General features: G+C 45.3%; 1 protein-coding gene across 3 annotated transcripts in view; it reads right to left on the minus strand.

Moving 5' to 3' along the window:
• Positions 1-19,674, minus strand: part of LOC146190509 (uncharacterized) — a 110,871-nt gene that overhangs the window by 35,818 nt on the left and 55,379 nt on the right. For all 3 annotated transcript variants that reach the window (XM_084600913.1, XM_084600914.1, XM_084600912.1), the window contains exons 16-19: positions 16,546-16,641; positions 13,265-13,377; positions 9,898-10,129; positions 4,896-5,015 (exon numbers count right to left, since the gene is read on the minus strand). In XM_084600913.1, the coding sequence (XP_084457039.1) occupies positions 4,896-5,015; positions 9,898-10,129; positions 13,265-13,377; positions 16,546-16,641 (561 nt within the window). The remainder of the gene's footprint in view (positions 1-4,895; positions 5,016-9,897; positions 10,130-13,264; positions 13,378-16,545; positions 16,642-19,674) is intronic.

Here is a 19,674-nt window from a genome sequence, read left to right on the forward strand (position 1 = left end):
ATCTAGGACAGATAGAGATGTAATTCCTTTTTCTACATAAAGCTGAAGGTGCAGTGAATGCAATGATCGAAGCAGAATTCTTTATTCAAGCTTCAAAAATTTTTTATTTTGCCAAGTTAATTGAAGCATGATAGGCACGTCTTGAAGGACAACTTTCAAAGTGCAGCAAAATTGCTAATAAGGGTAAAATGGAAAAACTGCTTTGATCATTGCACTCTTTGGTCATTGTACTGTACCGCCATGCATTAAAAATGATGTTTTATAGAGGCGTTTTTTTTGCGCGGAAGTACTAATTAAATGAATAATTAATATTATTATCTCGGGAATTAACTGACATAGAGAAAAACAAGTTACATTTTTGAAATCAGCATAAAAATCTGAACAAGAGGGTATGATTTTATCAGGATTGGCTTTAAAATAATGAAAATAGCTCTAAGACCAGTGTCCCCCCTTAAGGGGGGACACCCCTCTTAAAACTTTTTTCCTTATTTATGGGTGGATCTGACTGAAACTTGCACCATTAATGTACTTTTGCATGCTGATTTCAAATATCTGATTAGTTTTCTTGTAGATGAAATAGCTTTCAAAATATTACCTAATTCATGTTCTTCGTTTGGAGGTGAGTTAATTACTAAACACTTTATGGCATGAGGAGAATAGCCCTGCCAGAGTGATCTAGAAGGATCATAGAGTGCCGCTAGTCATGAATTAACGTGGTAGAAGAATTTGAAACAAAGTTACAATAAGTCAAACTTTTATGAATAAAAGCCCAGGTTGGCACCTAAGATTGATAATTAATTCTGTAAATGTTGCCGCATAATAACTGTACATATTTTTGTCCTACGGCACTGTCGAAGGTTTTCTCTTTCTAACAAGACAAGAATGAGAGCTATAGCACAAATAGACTAAGAGATATCTCTCCTCCAAAATTGCAGCACCCTCAAAATTGCAGTTTTGAGAAAACGAGGAAAAACACTTCACAGCATGTAGGTGTAAATTATGTCAATGATTGATATGTCAACAAGATCAGAAACAGGTGGAAAGTGATCTGAAGCGAAAATTAATGGCCTATGCCAATTTGAGCCAAAGTTACGCAATAGGAAACGCTTGAAAGGAAAATTCCATTTGGGTACCGAAGACAACATAACCTTCTCAGCAAATTTTCTTTTGTCGTCACTGCATTTACCTTGGTTTCATGAGACTCGCAGGATTCCCTTTCTAGAAAAAAATTTTTTAAAGCAATAGCAAGAACAGGACCAGAGATATTGATCTTTAAAAAATGCAACACTACCAAAATTGGGGGATTGTCGGAAGCACTCAAGCCTCACGGCATTTAATCAGGAAGGGCAACCTCAAAGACCTCGTGCTATTAAAATGCACCAGGAGCATAGTCGGGGTGCATGCTGTCGCGGTGTTTTCTTTTTTCTGTTTTAGCAACGCCAAGCGAAGCCGCCCGCTTCTTTGCAGAACGTACGCTACGGTGCAAGTCCTTTTCTTCAGCTCTCCTGGACCCAGTTGCTGTCACATTTGTACTGCATTCTTGCAGAATTGCTGCTGCTGTATGCTTGCAGCCGGCATTGAAGCGCAGCACAGCTTCTGCTGTGGCTGCTTCCACAGCAAACAGTGATGAGTGCCGCTCTTTGTGGATCAAGGTCCAGATGACCGAGTGGAAGCTTTCGTTCGAGTTCTGGGTCTTCCCCCGAATGCACCTCTGCAGCAGGCTCTTCTCTGATAAACGACTATAAACAGGCAAAAGAGCATCAGCCACATCTCTTGGCAGACTGTAATTGTGCTTTGGTGCAGGCTCCTCTTTTGCCTTTGCAGCGTTGTGGCGGCACCATGACTTCTCACCGGTAGGACACAAACTGTGTTTGGGGCAGTCATCAGTAGATGTGATGTGGTAATATGTCGCCATCACAGCTCGCTGCATGGCATCGACATCACCTACATTTGATCGAAGCGCTCGGCCATAATATATTGCCAGCTTGTCAACTAGATCAGCTGTCAGCCTTCCTCTGCCGCCAAGACTTTGCTTCCCTGCACCCTTGTGTCTCTGCAAGAGGTTGCGCAAAGCTGCTCCCATACGCTTGTGCACGTGATTTATGCAGTCCTCTTTGACTATTTCAATGTAGCCATAGATTGCAGCATCTTTAAGAGCACTGAACGTGCGACTGTCCCCATCGCATAGCATGGTTGTGTAGCGCATGTTGTGGCGCTGCAGAGATCTTTCAAACAGAATTTTGCCAGCCTCTACTTCCATTTGACCAGCCTTGAAGTTGGTGTTTTTTTGGCACTGGTGGCGTGATTTCCAAAGTTCGTAGCCGTCAGTGTTTGACTTGGGACCAATTTCGCAGCCCAGACAAAAGTTTGACAACACCACATAATCAAGCACGTAACCAGTGAAGAGTTCCACCACGGCACCGACGCCTATATGTGATGAGTGTCCGCGCGTCATCCATGTGCCGTCGTAGCACACGGCAATGTTCCCCCTATGCCCAAAACACAAGTCATCGTAGACCTTCGCCACTGCCTGCGCGGCTTGTGCCATAGCGGTCGTGGCGGCTCGGGTAGCAGCGGGTTGCAGTGTGTTCTTCAGATGCCGTTGAAACGTCTTGTTGTGCATCCCGCGCCGCGACAACCCCATCGCCGAAAAGATATCGTTCATTGCTGTCTGGCCGTTACCGGTCGACAGCATTGCTCGACTAGCCAGAATATTCAGCTCAAAAGGATTGCACCTTTTCTCGCCGTCAACCCTCCGCGAGTTCCACTCGGCCGCAATCTCACCGCAGTTGTCGCACAGCACGATCAGTTTTACGGCGAGGCCATAGCTCCGGTCGCTGGTAATTAAACGCACGCATCCACGACACGTTTTGCACCGCACGGCATCCAGAAGGATATTCACAATGCTGAGGTCAATTACCGCATAGGAGGCTGTTCCGTCCGCATCTGACTCTGCGGACGCACCACTTGCATCGGCGAACAGCGCGGTCTTTCGTGCCGTCGCCGGCGTCGATACCAGTCTATCAAGCGTAGCCTGCTCACGGGCACTCACTTGAGTTATGTCACTGTTGGTGACAGGCGTGGTATCAATACGTACACGACTGCAGTCGGCACGAAGAACGGCGCCGTTGTCCAGCGGAATCGGAGAAGCGTCGCCGCCCGCAACGTGATCGTCACACAATCCCGCAGCACTGGCACTTGCTTCTTGCACAGTATGCAACGAAGTCGCATTCTTAACGCGTTTCTTTGGTTGCTTTCGCCCGAACTTGTGCAAAGAGCGGTACTTCTTCGCGCCTGGCATGACTCTCGCGTTGCACTAGCGTGGTCGGCAGAAAGACAAAATGGCGTCATTGGGAGTCCGCATTTCAGGGCTAGCTTGCCGGAACCAACCAAACGACGCCATTTTGATCACGTGCCTTAACCGGCCAATAGTAGCGCGCGCTGCATGCTATCTTTTTGTTTGTTTTTTATGGGGAAGGCGGAGCGCACAGGGTTGCTTTCCGAAAGAAAAAATAAGCCGAAAGCGCGCGCTTTCGAACGAGACCAAAATCGCCGCGGTGGAGCGCGTAGTTCTCATGCGCCGGGCGATCGAAATTGGGTGTCGTTTGTCCACAATTTAAAGGGCAGTGGGTGTGGTACTGCATTTTTTAATCGCTATAACTTCATAAATACGCGGGGTATAAGGATGAAAATTTGCGTGCAGATGCGGAATGGTGCGAGGAATACGAAAATGAAAAAATTGAAAATCCGATTTTCAGGCCGATTTTCGGTGCCAAAGAGCCGTGTCCCCCCTTAAAGCCAGCATTGGGTGGATTTTGCGCTTCATGAAGTGAAAAAACCTGTACATTCGCCGTTGCACGACGATGTGTCAACGTCTACTCGAGGAGTATGGTGAAAAGCTTCTGCAGTTCCACAAGTTTGTTATCAACAAGCGCAGAGAACATGAGCACCTCCTCTCAGATTGGTAACGCCGATCAAACCCCGGTTTGGTTTGACGCACTCCAGAATGTGACAGTCGAGGCGAAGGGGAAGAAGAGCGTGTGTGTGCTTACATCAGGGAGCGAAAGGCAGCGATGCACGGTCATGCTTTGCATCACAGCGGATGGACGAAATCTACCACCTTAAGTAGTTTTTAAGCGGAAACGTCTACATGCAGAGAAATTCCCTGATGGCATCTTTGTTCGTGCGCAGGACAAAGGATGGATGAGCTGGTGACAGACTGGTTGAAGTGTGTTTGGGAGAAGCGACCAGGGGCGAATCTTGCGACGCGTTCTATACTCGTCCTAGACAGCTTCAGGGGGCACCTGACAGAGCGTGCGGCAACAGCTCCGCGCATCTAACACGGACTTGGCTGTCATACCTGGAGGCATGACCGGCATGCTTCAGCCGCTGGACGTCTCCATAAACCGCCCTTTTAAGTGTGGATTTCGCCGTGTTTACAGTGAGTGGGTGGCAACGGCCCTCCACCATAAGACTCCAACCGGCTGACTGAAACGGGCATCGCTTGTGGCCGTGGAAAAAAGACTGTGGGACTGTGGAAAAAAGTTTCAAGGTGACAGGGATATCAAACAGGCTGGATGGTCCAGAGGATGACCTCATCTGGGACAAGGATGAGCCTGAAGTGCCGATGAGTTCGGAGGAGGAGGAGGACGACAATGAGGAGTGATGTTTTAGACACGGGACGAACCTGAAGTCCCGACGAGTTTAGCGGAGGACAAGGAGTTTTTTTGACAATGATAAAGGCAGGTACCACCGCAAATAAATTTTTTCACTGTCTTTTTTTCTCATGTAATCGCCGCACCCCCCGATTTTCACCCTAATCTCTGAAAAAAAAGTGCGGCCATTACACGCGAGTATACGGTATATCGCCGAAAGAAGAGTGGCAAAAACACTACCTCTCCAGATGGAAGGGGCTCGGGAGAGGTCAGCACGGCTCTGTAAAAGGAGAGGTCGGCACGAAAATGGGCTGCGTACACTTTGCCGAGCTCAGGCTTGTCCACTGCACTGGAGTCGCCCTGCAAATAAAAATATCAACTGAGCACAACCACCCCCAAAACATGAACCCTGCGAAGTGACACTGCAACAGTGCAACTCGGGATGTTGGCAACCTATCAACCATGCACATTTCCAGAAAATGCAATGCGTGAACGGCCAATTGCGGAGTCCCTTTTTTGTCACATGTACCATGCAGCGAATAGAAACATGTGCTGTGGCCTCAAATATTGACAAGAGAGGTTAGCAGCAGTGCAGAATCGGAGAATGATAATCGTAGATTCTAATAATGCAATTTCCTAAAATCTTTTGGCAATTTTTCAGCCTTCAAGACCCATGTCCCACCTTAACAGAGTGACTTGGACTCAAACTATACATGTTTTTGCCAGGCACCATAAAAACTCGCACACAATATGAGGTAACTTCACGAAAAAAGAAAATTTACATCCGCATATAACGTGGGTGAGGGAAGCACAGTGAAACCATTTATTTGCAATCATTTAACGGATTGCCCCACAAAGTGCTAAAGCTCTGCACTTGTGCGTCTAAGCCACCTCGTCCAAGGCCTCGCTCGAAAACACACCCATGAGTCTGGTTCTGGTTCGGTCCTTTTGTGAATACTTCTTACGTGTAAGAATGCGAAAGCATTATAATGACAGAGTTAAGACTCCGCATAATTACACCAATACTGAAGTGGGAGTCGGGTCCATGAGGGTTTGCAAAACCAATACCCGTGAAAAAGGCACCTTCTAAAGACCCGTTTAGCGTTGATTCATGCCCAGCACTAGGAGCTGCCGCAGCAATCCACAAATATCACCTTCGTTCGTTGTTTAGGACCACCACCATTCCCTCTCATCCACACCTTCCACAACTATGGTACGCGCCTCCTCACTGCATGCAAATGGCTCGATCAATTGCACCTTCATGATTATGGTGCCTGTAGGTGGCAGGAATCATCTTGAAGAAAAAATGTGAGCTTCTCGCAGTCACACAGAGCACCACAGGCTATGCCGTTATCATCGATTGCAGATAACATGATGGCACATTCCGGGTGCACCTCTTCTCCTTCCTTCGCTCTTTAGGCCAGTAACAACGCAAGAATCTAAATCTTGTTTCATGCCGCGGTTGTGACAAACGGTGCTAGGTTGACAAGGAGTAAGATGTGGTGAAAGGCCGCAAGCAGTCAACAACAGACCACCAAAAGTGGCCATTTTGGACACGTGCTTTGAGCCCAAAAGCAGCAAGTGCTCCTCATAATTTTCCTTTTTTTCTTTTTGCGCTTCAAACAAGGTCGCAAAGTATGAGAACAGCCTCAATTAGGACCTCTAAAATTGAGTCCAGCATGTTGCTGACGGAGCATGTATTTCTCGAACTGCGGGCGCTCAAAGCATTTCACAAAATTCGCCCAAAACACACATGGCTTGCGGCAGGCACATCTAGCTAGCTTTGCACATGGACATGTTCAAGCTAAAAATGAGGACACCCTCATCATGAAATTAAGACACACACAAATACACATCAGCGCTGAGTAGCCAAGTTGTGTCACTGATCATCCCCACCTATTTGCTTACTTTTCCTCAGGTAAGAAACAAAAATGCAGACTAGCCCGGTTATAGCAAAATAGCGGTTACAGTAGACTCTCAATAAACAGAAATAATTAAACGGAACAGACGCTTAAACAGAAAAAACTCATCAGAGTTGGTTGGTTTTCTATCAAATCTCGTTAATCGGAACTTAAGTTTTTCGACCATCGCATAAACGGAACCGAAAACAAACTCGAAACCAAAACTACCTGGGCAAGTGCAGCGCCATTGCGGTGCGCATCACTGCTCCCCCTCCCCCCCAACCTCCTGCAGTTTCGGGTCTTCCTGCACAGTGTGTCGCTGCTTGTTGTCGCGGTGTGCTTGCTGTTCCGTATTCAGTTAGGCCTAAGCCTCAGAACCTTTGTTCAGTGTCGTAGCGACATTTCGTCGCGAAGTCAGGATCCGATGGCTACGCAGAAACGACAGCACAATGCGCTTGCGCTGGAAAAGATGGATATTATCAATGACTTCGAAAGTGGTCGGTTTACTAAAACGGCGCTTGCGACAAAGTATGGCGTCCCGAAGAGCAGCCTGTCGAGAATCCTCCAAGACAAGGAAGAGCTGCGGGCGGCATTCGAAACGTCACGCTTTGGTCCCCAGCGAAAAAGACTACGAGTGGGTGATCACGAGGATCTGGAGAAGTGTTTCGTGCTTTGACTGCGAAGGGCCCGCAGCGAAAACATCCCCATCAGCGGGCCACTCATTCGTGCTAAAGGAAAAAAATTCGCTCTCCAGCTCGGCATTGAGGGTTTTTCATGCAGCGACAGGTGGCTGATTAGGTTTAAAGACCGGAATGGTGTAGTGTTCCGTGCCATTTCAGGGGAAGCTGCCGCTGCCGATACGACGGCATGTGGAGAGTGGAAGGCAAGATGGCTGCCTAAAATTCTAAAGGAGTACGCACCTGAAAACGTCTACAAGGTGGATGAGACGGCATTATTTTTCAAGTTACTGCCTTCAAAATCCCTCTCATTCAAAGGAGAGAAGTGCACCGGCGGGAAGCTGAGTAAGGACAGACTGACCGTCCTTATCGGTGCGAATATGACTGGAAATGACAAACTGAAGCCGCTAGTGATCGGAAATACAGGCATCCTCGCTGCTTCAACTATGTTTCCTACCAGGCCAACGGTAAGGCGTGGATGACGCAGATCATCTTCAGAAAATGGATTTGTCGCCAGGATGCATGCCTCAGAGAAAAGGAAAGTTTTATTCCTTGTGGACAATCGCCCTGGACATGGCACTGTGCTGGGGCTGAAGTCCATCACATTGGAACTCCTGCCAGCCAACACCACAGCACTACTACAGCTTATGGATCAGGGTGTAACTCAAGCACTGAAGTCGCGCTTCCGCAAAATCCTTCTTCGGAGGATGGTGTTATGTATGGACCGAGGGAAGGACTACAAGGTAGATGTCCTGTGTGCCATTTATATTCTTGATGACGCTTGGCGGCAGGTTGGCGCGACGACCATTGCCAACTGCTTCAGACACGCTGGGTTTGCCTCAACGGCAGAAAAATCCTGCACACAAAACGAGCCTGATGCTAATGTCTGCGATGCAGCCGAGGAAGATCTGCTGGTGGAAAATTGTGCTGCGATGGGCATGGAATTTGAAGCGTCAGGATTGTCAGCGACATGGTAACATGCCCGCAAAATACTGAGCAGAGTATTTCAGCCAATTTCTGCGAAAATGAAGACAAGATTTAGCTGACCGCCGCATTCAGAGCGTCGTCTGCTCTGCCGCAAAGTGAAAGGTTGCTTCACTGCATCGCCTGACTTGGCGTCTTTATGACGCGGCGTCCCATCGTGTCGTCGAGCCGGTTGCGCGGGACGTAAAATGTAAGAAATAAAAGGAAATTCTCGGTGACGTCACAGAGCAGCAGTCGACTTAGACAATCACGGTTCTTGAATTATTTCTCTCTGGGGACTTCTCTCCTCTCAGCTCTGGGCACAGAAGGGGGAAGACAGGGAGAAAGCGTCGTGGGAATGAGAGGGGTAGAGAGAAGCAAGAGCATTTCCTCCACTTTCGTGGATCTTAATATGCGCTTCTCTTGCTGAAGCTATTACGCCTTCCTGCCTTGTTCCGCTTCTCATCTTTGATATCTCGTGGCCCCCAACTTCGCCTAGGCAATTTTTAGACAACGGACCTACTCGGTTATCCTATTTCTCGGAGCAGACCATTCGATTTCTCGACAATGTCGAGTCTCGCAAGCCCCAGCACTTCCAACGGGAAGGAGGAAAATGTCATTGAAGACGAAGGAAGTCATTCTGGACTAAGTGCGCCGAAACATGAAGAACGATATCACACGGAAGTATGAAACTGCACAGTCCACACACACTACAATAATCAAGAACGGCAGCAAGAAGAATGAAGCCGTTCTCGATGACGACGTTGGCAGCGGGGACCAAAAGAGGATTCAATGCACCACGTACGCCGACGTAGAAGCCGGAATTTACAGGTGGTTCTTCGATGCCCGATCAAAGAACATCCCACTCAGTGGACTCATCATGCTAGTGAAAAAAGGTAAGAATTTGGGCTTCGCTCTAGGTCATGATAACGTCCAGCGGGAAATAGAGGAGCAGCGCGGATACGGCGCCTACCGAGGATAAAGCTGTCGAGATTGACATCTCTGCAACAGCTGATGGTGGCGCCACGACAGCCTGCTTAAAGCAGCTATGAGAGTCTGCTAAAGAGTTGGACCTTAGGTCTCCAGGTCTGTCCCACATGAACTTCATTTCGGGCGACGACGAACTTGTTGCTACGCAGGACTTCACAATTGACGAAGTTGCCGGGAAAGTCATGGAAGGGAAGGATAGTGCCTCCGAGAGTGACTGCGACGATGCTGGTTGCGCCCCTCTGCAGCAGCCATTGCAGCGGTTGACACACTACAGATGTACCTTAAGAGTTCAGAGCAGAACTTCGGTTTGCAGTTGAACGGCACGAAGACCGCACTTGCAAAATGCTTTCCTGGACCACTTCGTCCCGAAACGATAAAACAATTTACTCAAATTGGTCTCTGTTTCATAGTCCAGATACAACGAAATAACGGATATAGCGAACCAATTTCCAATTCCCGCTGACTTCATTATAACCAGGCCAGACTGTGCAACCATTATATTTCATATTCACTTCTCACCTGAGTATGTGTTATTTGCACGTCTTTATACAATAACTATCACCTGTTAACTACATAATAGCTATCACCTGCAAAATCCTGACTGTGCACAGGGAATGCACAAGCAGAGGTCAAAACATAGAATCTGCAATGGTTCATGCCTATAGCGAGATGCAAGTTCCTCTAGAGGGTGCGAGAACACAGAAACTTCACCTTGCAGTATTGGTTGATGGCATCCAGGTACTCGTCAAGAAGCCCTAGTCCATTGCCATTCATCTGAACCCAAATCAATCCATCGTGTCGAATGTGACTGAGATAGCAGCGGCCCACACATCCCTTTATGGGGAACTTAGGCCCCATCAGCCGCTGGAAGATAACGTTGTTCAGGTCGACATCGTCCGGTCCATTGGTGTCGTACATGACCACAGACACTGGGTCGGCTTCACTGCAGTGCCAGAGAGGGTAGAGACTAAGTGATTTGTGGCAAATACTAAACTCATTCATAAAAATATGCCAAAGGCAACAACCATGCCAGCCTTACAGAAACCCTACAAACAGATTTAAGTTGGCTCGCACTGTGACAAATGTCACCAGGAGCTGGAACACCCCTTTTCTGAACCAAAAATTTCAATATTGCAGTTATACTGAAGTTCTATGGCTGCAGAATGATAATTTTAACCTTAATAGATTCCTTGCTATTAGGAAAAACCCACGCGCTGCACATGCACTTTAGCAATCTCTGTGCTAGAAGGCTCCTTCGAAGCGTGATCCTGCATAACACCTTGCAACAACTGCAAAAAGATGTCAACTAAATACATATCTAGAATCAATAAGTAAAAATACATGTTGCTTAAAGAATTCGCAACTGTGCCTTCGTTAGCTTTGATTTGGTTTACGGGGTGCAACACCGAAAAGAGACTCATTCTATGGAGACGCCGTAGCAAAGAGCTCCAGAAATTTCGACCACATGGGGTTCTTTAACAGGAAACACGGGACTTAAATCTAAAGGCCTGACCACATGGCAGCATTCGGCGTCGCGCCAGCGTCTCGTCTACGAGCGCCGGAGAGGGTGACCAAACACATGACGGCGTACGAACTGGCGTCTGCAGTTCAAGTTGGAAGTGCAAACAGTTGTCCCCCTTCCGTAGCTAAAATTCTATTCAGCGACAACAGGGATATACTGAGGAGAGTGGGGGAGGCAAGGGGAAGAGAGATCTGGCACCGTCAGTTACCCACGTCTTTCAGCGTTGCCTTGCTTGAAGGGCCAGATTGCGCCTTCGGCGACGCCGATAGCCGACGCAGGGCCGAAGAAACGCTGCCATGTGGTTCTGCCTTAACTTTTACTTAACCAAATTTGATGAAACTTCGCAGGGGATATTCAGTTTTTTCCGATTTTAAATATGCGAAAAATTTTCCTACTGAGACAATAATTGGTTTTGGAGGTATTAGAAATGTATTAGAAAATTACTATTATTGTCAGCCCAAAAAACAAGGAAAAAAAATGCTCATGACAACTTACAATAGCAACATACAGGATAGATACTATAAAGTGAAAGGAATGCAATGTTAGAAGCAGTTTTCAAATTGAGCTAATATTAAGACTTAGCAGCTCGTTGAATTTGGCACTAACAGCCCATGGTAACTATAGTATAAGAATTTCAATATAAGGTTAAAACATTTTAACAGTGAAAAAAAGAAAATGTACTTCCAATATTGCATGCATATACTTTAATCTTCACAATACTACAATATGAATTACAGCTCCAGCTACTCTAGTTGCTGAGATATTTTTGGGCAAACCTGTAGTTCAAACAAAGCATAGCTTTGAGAAAATGCCAAATAATGCACTAATGTATTTAAATGATTGAAAGTGAGAAATATTTACGCAAAAATTACATTTGAAAAAGCCTAATAAAACCCAGGCAACATCTCTCTCTCATAGGAAACTGAAATATTCCCGAATTGCTCACATTTAGATAGGTGCACAGTTTGTGAACCGACTGCGTGCATCTGTGTTTTTCGGGCGCACGACTGGTAGTAGGCGTTAGCCAGCATGAATGTGGCAGGCTTATAAGAAAAACAAGCTAATATTAATTCCTAAATATACATCATTCAAAGCCGTTTGGCGGCAATTGCCAGTAGCCTGCATCACACGCTTCGCGAAAACGACCAGGACGTAAGGGTTGATTTTGAGTGCCCTCAACACGCTGTGAACTTGACATATCACCGCAGCCTTCGCGCATGACATGCAATTTCCCCGCAAGTCCGCATCCTGCTCATCTCGAATTTCAGAGCACCACAGCACAGTTTGCAGTCCATAATAGACACAAGTAAATAGTTCACGAAATTTTAATTTACAATGGAGAACGAAGCTCCGCTGGGTGGTCTGGTCATGACGACAGCACTGTCAGCGAGAAATTCACTCTTGCTGTCCTTTCCTGCATTTGAAGCCTGCTGTTATGTCTTGTCCGATGCTGTCTTGCCGTTTGTTAGTTTCTCTCGGCTGCAGAAACGCCTTGTCGTGGTGTACACAGCGGCCGCTAGACATGTTAGGCCTACCGCAGTGGGTTTTATGCCACAGTCACCAGACGCAAGTTCATCATCTTGTGCACCCCGCGATGTCTTCGTCATGAAATTTTACGATCCGTAAATTACGATCAGATTTTACTATCCGTAGATTCTTTTTTTACCAAACTTATTTCTGGGGTTCTCATACTGCTTCCTAACACAAAACAAAATGGCACTGCCTCTCGTGCTGGGCTGCGGCCGAATATGTCGTGCAGACGACGAAGGCTTATTCAGCCAACTGGATAGCACATTCATATCACGTGCCCCGAGTAACAAATAGGATTTTTCATTGGATCGCAATTTTTTCTATTTCTTTTTTCTTTGGCCGATAAATGGGTGAGATTGGTGGTGGCGGGAACTTGAAGAGGGAAAAACTACTCTTTCAATCGAGACCAAGATAGCTTCACTAATATGCATAAAACAGGAGCTGCGCACCGCAGAAAAATTGCCATTCTGGCATAGATTTCGGTTGAAATTTGGTCAACAATGACAATATAAATTGTTCTTGCAGGCAAAATACTGAACGGAGAACTATTAAATTTTACAGACAGGTGCATACCTGGCTGCAGGCTTCAGATATAATGCTTTCGAAAATCGATTTTTTGCTATTTCTTGGTTTCCAAGACCAGTGCGTCCCCCTTAATTTAACGAACACTGACATCGCACAGCCCACGGGCTCCTTGCTTTCCGCCTCCACCAAAAAGCGGCAGACACAGCCGGGATTCAATCCTGTATCCTTGGGCACAGAAGTCGAGCGCCCTAACCACTGCACTACCGCAGCAGGAGATGACTCTTCATTAGCAAAATACTTAACCTCCCCCCTTAACATTGAGCCAACTGCACATGGTAAATCCTACAACGTGATCTGACTTGAGGGCCAATGCCCTTGAGGCAATGATTAACTTTCAAAACTGTCACTGCACACTTTCAAAACTGTCACTGCATACGGAGGTCATATGCACATGTAAGCAACATGTAAGCAACATGCAAACACCTGCAGCTTTTGGCTGACCTGTTCATGACCTCTGCCACCAGCTTTTTGCCCACCAGCACCTCATTCATAATGTCAGCAATGCCTTCGCAGCCTGAAAACTGAGCCAGGCCATCAAGCTGGCAGGGGATTGCCTGCAAGCCAACAAAAGATAAAAAGAGTGCAGCAGAAATGAAAATCAAGCCCTTGAACAGCTCTTGCGTTAAAGGGACACTAAAGAGAGAAAGGAAGTAGGTTTGCATCGATAGAATGCCAGTTCCTGATTACAAAAAGAGCACTCTTACTGAAAACAGAGCTGTTATAAGGTAGTAAAGAAGAATAACAGAAATACAGGTATCGCCACCACAGCCAAACGGCCGAGGCTCGCAACTACAAATCACGTGACGCGCTAGGGATCCCGGAGGCTGACAAATGCGAATTACGTTGCATGTTTGAATGCGGTAGTACGTTTTTTCTCAAAGATGATTACACGCTTTTATCATACGTAAACGACGGCGAAAAGACAACGTAAACTTTGCAAGGCAAATACAAAAATATACTTGGAGGCGCCACAGGCGCCCACTTAAGTTTTGGTTGTTTCGGCTCAGGCATTTCGTGCGCACTCGGATAGTTTGTTTGAACTTGCAGCGCCTGAATTACGTGCTTGGAGCAGCAGATGCGCCTTGATGGTTCCCATTTGAGCATTCGGAGGCAATGCTCGCTTGTGCCTCCGTGTTCACAATTCTGTGCCTCCGTGTTCACAATTCACAATTGTGTTCACAATTCTGCGCCAACATATCGCCGCCGTTGCCGCTTCGACTGCGACCTGACCGCTTGACTGCAGCTACGTACGCCACGAAAAGCATACATATGCTAAGTACCGAAGGAAAAACGCATTATCATTCAATTGTTCACTAAATCATGGCACATCTGACATATACTGCGTCAACAAGACCTTCAACGTGCAATTTGCAGGCGTCGTAAACAAAAGGGGCATACTTGCCGCTCATACCAAGGAGAGCGTCGATATATTGCGCTCGTCGCCGGCAAAAAAAAGGGCCTCGGGTAAAAAGTAAAAACTAAAAATAACGAAGCACCAGAAATACATTACAAAAGGTAAAAAATCGATTTGTAAAAAAAAAAAAAAAAAAAAGAAAAAAGAAAACGCCAGAAGCTGTAAGACTCGAACTCTCTACTGCTTGCTCCGTTACGTTCGGCGCTAACCATTCGGCTACGCCGCGCCACAAGAACTTCGGAAATATTTCAAGTTTTTATGTCATGACCCATTTACAATAAAGTGTTTCTGCTGCCGGTCTAAATATTACAACTTCTTGATCATCGGCGCATGGTGCCTGCTCTCACGTCTTGCAACTAATGTTCTGGATGCCTATGCGCACTATATTGTGCACTGGATCCATTTTAACATGTGGAATTTCACTGGCAAATGTAGTGGCGCCGGCACTTCGGTCATGTTCTGCTACCGTGGACGTAATTTTCGCTGAACACGGAGCTGTAGCACAAACCTTGAAGGAAAAAAGTGCGACGAAGCTTCAAAACTGACAAGCGCAGCAGCGAGGACACTATTTTGCTGGTAACTAAATCTTATTTGTATGTAAACATGTCAGGAAGCGTTGCGATGACCGAGGGCTCGGTTTGTTTATACACAGTGCAAGAAGGAGCGCAAAAGCTTGAAAACATGTAAAGTATTGTGCATTACAAGCGCTCTATGTTTTTTTTTTCTTCCTTTATGGGCCCATCGCTCGGTAAATTACTCTCTTCATCGTTTTATTTATTTCGGCTGACGCCGTCATTGCGAGTACGCTGTTGCCAAGTTGGCCCTTGAGGGATGCGATGCCGCGGGCCGCGCCGGCTCGCTAGCTATCACGGAGTCTCCGCTTACGTCATAGTGTGCGTCGCTCAACTCCAACTACGTAGTTGGAGGCCACAGTTTGAATTCGACCGGCGGGAACAAGAAAAAACCTCAACTTCTTATCGTAATATCTCAGCAATTATTCATTTTTTGCTGCTGGATATGCGGCGACAGTGTCACCAAATGTAGTTTATTAGATTTTCATACCATCTTTGGCTGTCTTTAGTGTCCCTTTAAGCATCTCCCCTAAACAAAGGTCAGTCACCTTCAGAGAGCTTAGTGCACATGGAGTGTGCACATTTTGCAAGTAGATGCAAGTGCTAATTCCTGACACCCTACGCAGTTTTGTCTTTACCGAACAATACTCTCAATGCAAGATAACGGTACAGAAACTAAAAAGTGGAAAAGAAAGGCCTGTTCCAAGTGCCACGGATTATCCCAAACCTCTCCGGCATCTGGGAACCCCCAATGGCTTCCAAAAAGAGCCGAGAAACAAGCACAATGCTTTGTAAATTCAGTCTGCCCCTCCCCCCATCAAGCATGCAGGAGCAAACTCAAGAAATGCCCAAATTTAATCCATGACTCACCATAGTTAAGCCTCATTATAAAGAAATAGAAAACAAAAGGTACGCAATTTTTCACATGTATAGGACAATACAGAATGGAAACCAAAATAAGAATATACATGGGAATCACCCCGAAAATATTTGCAGTAAATCCGCACCACACGAAGTTATAATTGACAATACATTTCACAATTGTGTTCATGACACGACTGTGGGGCGACATACTTCGCCTGATGTCACTACTGCTCTCTACCTTCCCTAATACCACGCACTACAATTATAGGCGCCGGAATGGTAATGGGCGCATCTTATCTTGCATTATCTTTTCTTGAGAGCAACAGAGACTGCTGCACTCGCCAAGTGAGTAAAAAAACGTGCCCTGGAGCATGAAATGTTGCATCAACTGCAGCTGATCAATGTAGTCTGACATTAAGTTCACATTTCACGATAAAACTTGCGTGACTACCAAATTTCCAGTAACGTAATACTAGATAACAGATAACCAGTGTAGCGAGTTCATTAAATTCACACTCCTTGGGTTTCAAAAAACATGCATGCCAAGGGAGAACAAAAATTTCATAATATTAAATTTGCTACATAAAAGCTCGCTACAACTGTACAGCAGAAGCAGCAGCTATGGGCAATGTATGACAGGTCAGGGCAATGTATGACAGGACTCCCATCTGCGGCCTCGCGTTGCTCGGCTACTCGCTTATTACTAAGAATCCCAAACAACGCTCCAATAGTGAAATCCATGAGACGATCGTGCTACGAGTACTTTAGTTCTGTCCATAAACTTATCAAAAAGAATTTCTTTACACACGATTTGGCAACATTCTAATTATCGAGAGCTGACCAATAGTCCCCATACACACATTATGGCTCACCTGCAAAGACACGTCAATAAAGGGTTTCTCCAACTGATACAGAGCTTCAGGTGCAAGGAAGCGAGTGGGTCCCTCGTCCACAAAGCAGCACTCAATCTGCAAAGAAAACCAACAGGTTTAACACTTCTCCCCGTGTTACCTTTCTGGCAGTTCGGCACAAACGCACCGCGACAGAAGCAGCACACGAATGAGGAGGAAAGGAAACGCTGGCTGAATGTGAAATTCTGGCAGTCAGCTGTTACGAGCAGCCACTAGCAAACGGTGCATGGCTCAAGGCAGGTGCGCAGGTATGCCGTTCAATCCCCCCCTCCTCTTCCCTAGCCATACTCCCACCAGCTCTTCCTGTCCCCCGGAAAATACCAAAACCGCATTCTTTTTTTTTTTTCTCTCTTTATACTATTGCAAAGTAGGTTAAGAGAAAAAAAAAGGTGTTCAAGAAAGCAGGAAAAGACTTGTCACTGCTTAGGAAAATACAGCTTGTGCAAACATTTCAGATGAAATTTAACAAGACCACCCCCCTGTTAATATGCTGCAGTGTGTTCAATGCTAATTCTTTCAGATTAATTAACTTTGAGGCTACAACTCTGAACAGTGAAATACTTTGGAAGGCAACGTTTTGAAGACATACTGCAATCTTCAAGCATTTGGAAGTCCTGAATATCAGTTTTTTTGCATAAGAATAGAATAACAAACATTCGATTTGCATTTGAAATTTAAAATAATTGCAAACCTAGTTTTTAAAAAAAATTAAACTCATTATTCAGTGCAGTCCACTGATAATAATACCAGATATAATTATATGTCGCTAATAACGATCAAATTCATCGGATTTATCTTTTTCCATTGCCCTATTGGGAAATAAGCCAGATATAACGACTGATCATTAGCAACATATAGAATGTAAAGACAGCTTTATCGCCGCCCAGTGCATGTTTACATTGAAAATTTGCCTGAATGTTTGATAAAACTAATACAAGAATGATGTGAAAACATGGCATAAGCAGCGAAAACAGACCGGCGTGAAGAAATGTGTGAGGGCCATTGCGTGCGATTAGGAACTGAGTGCTATCATCGCCACAATCGCTGCCTGTCGCCGCGCAAAGGGTGTGGCCATATCGTGATCACCATCACAGACTGTTCGTCCGTGGAAGATGGCGGCGACCACGAATTGCGCTTAGCTCTCATGATGAAACCGCAGATTCATCGTGATTTCTGGTAGGGTTTCAAGTTTTAAATCCTCGCGAAAAAATACAGGCATCCGCACTTTACGATTTTAACGATCATCAATGCCAAGAATATCCCGCAGTTCATCCAGTCGCTGATTGAACTGTTACCAGCATACATACTACTGAGAGCGATGCTCACAGCAATTGTCGAGCTTCAGCTGCCGCTCAAGCGAGCGCGAATTTCCATTTTTTTTTTAAGTATGCCATATTGAGTTATTTTATGGCTACTGATGTATCCTTTAATAAAGTGGTTACTAGTGCTATTTACGATGGTTAGTGGTGTTCAATCCGATTCACTCATCGTTGGTAAAGTAGGCAAGCTTAGATGCATGGGAGAATATGCGGGTATGTGCTTTCTTTAATTTTTCTTTTTTTCCCAGTCCAGATATAATGATAATTAGTTAAACGATCAAATTTTCCCTGTTCTCTCAATATCATTATAAGTGGACTGCGCTATTCGTGAAAATGCAGAACTTAGACAAGACGTGAGTGGCATTGAAAACACGACATGAAAGTGTCATGACTGAAATTTAGTTAATACTACATAAAGAGAATAATAAAATGTGGATGGGAGGAGCAGTCAAATAATAAAATCATGTTTGGGGCAAAAATTCAATCGCCATTTTTTCAAGTAGGCTAATCGATGAAAGCAAAAGGAGCTCTAAGGTTCGAAAACTCGCAATTTTCTCATTCAAAGCTTGGTATAAAAACAATCTTTCATTTCATTTTGCACTGGAGAGAAAAACAAACATCCAAATAAGCAGAGATGCTGCCAGCCTGCGCACAAATTTATAAAAAGAAATAACTTTTTCTGGCGGCACTCAACTACATTTGAGCGCATTCAAGATGTGAAAAAGCTGTCAGCAGGTAAAGCTCTCGAATCAACTGTAGATATGTTCTACCTAATGGCATGGGCAGAGATTTTCCATTACTTTTGAGTAGCCTCGCCATAATATATATGTAGATATGTCCTAGCCAGTTATACCTAGAGGCACGGGCAGAGGCATATTATTTTCTATTACTTTAAAGTAGAGTGGTGGCAAAAGCCGGGCCCAAAAGCGGTTTAGCGGTACCGCAGCATAGCCACAGGTCGGGGGACCAATCACTCAGACTAAGAAATTATACTACTACAAAAAGTATCAATCAACATAAGAAGAATAGACATTTTGATAACTTTGGTTGTGAAAGAGGTAAGGAATTTTATTAAGACCTTCATTTTTTTTTTTTTAATAAATCTTGCAACACTTATCGCGCTCCCTTGATGTTGCATCAGTCGACAAAAATTTTCAGGCCTTGTTAGGTTCTTCTGAAGTAGGCAACCAGAGGTAACCAAAGCATCAGAGATAATGAAGCTGACGAAGCATGAAACAGTTTCTTATCACTATCTGCTATGGTCGGGGCCTTGGTGCGCCCAAGAAAGCGTATAAATTTAGTTCGCAAGTCTGAAAATGTCACTCTTGCGAAGATTTCGACACCCTTGCTTGTCTCTGCTTCGTCGCCGTTTGGAGAGATTTAAAGGAAAGCTGAAATGTTTTTCTGACAATTTCCCGAAATTCGCACATTAGACTATGCCAAAGTTGTAGATTAAGCTCATGAAATGGCTTCGCGCTATCATATCAAGTTACGACGTAATCTACTATTAAATTTACGACAATTATCAGGCTTCTCCTCAGAGCACTGGAGCAGTGTGGTGAAACTAGACAGTGACGTCATGATGGGCGACATTTAGAGTTTCAACATCTTTCTTCCAGTCCTTTCTGCGAGTCACCCGATGCCTCCAAACAACGCCTAGCGACCTTTACCTTCGTCAGCGTTGGTCTTCGTCCTCAGAGCAAACCTCTTAGGCGTTGGAAATGCATCATTTGTAGAGATGACATCATCACTGGTGTTTCCACTTTTCATC

Source organism: Amblyomma maculatum, chromosome 4 (genome assembly GCF_055883805.1).
Source record: "Amblyomma maculatum isolate TAMU_Amacu chromosome 4, ASM5588380v1, whole genome shotgun sequence".
Taxonomy (NCBI): Eukaryota; Metazoa; Arthropoda; class Arachnida; order Ixodida; family Ixodidae; genus Amblyomma; species Amblyomma maculatum.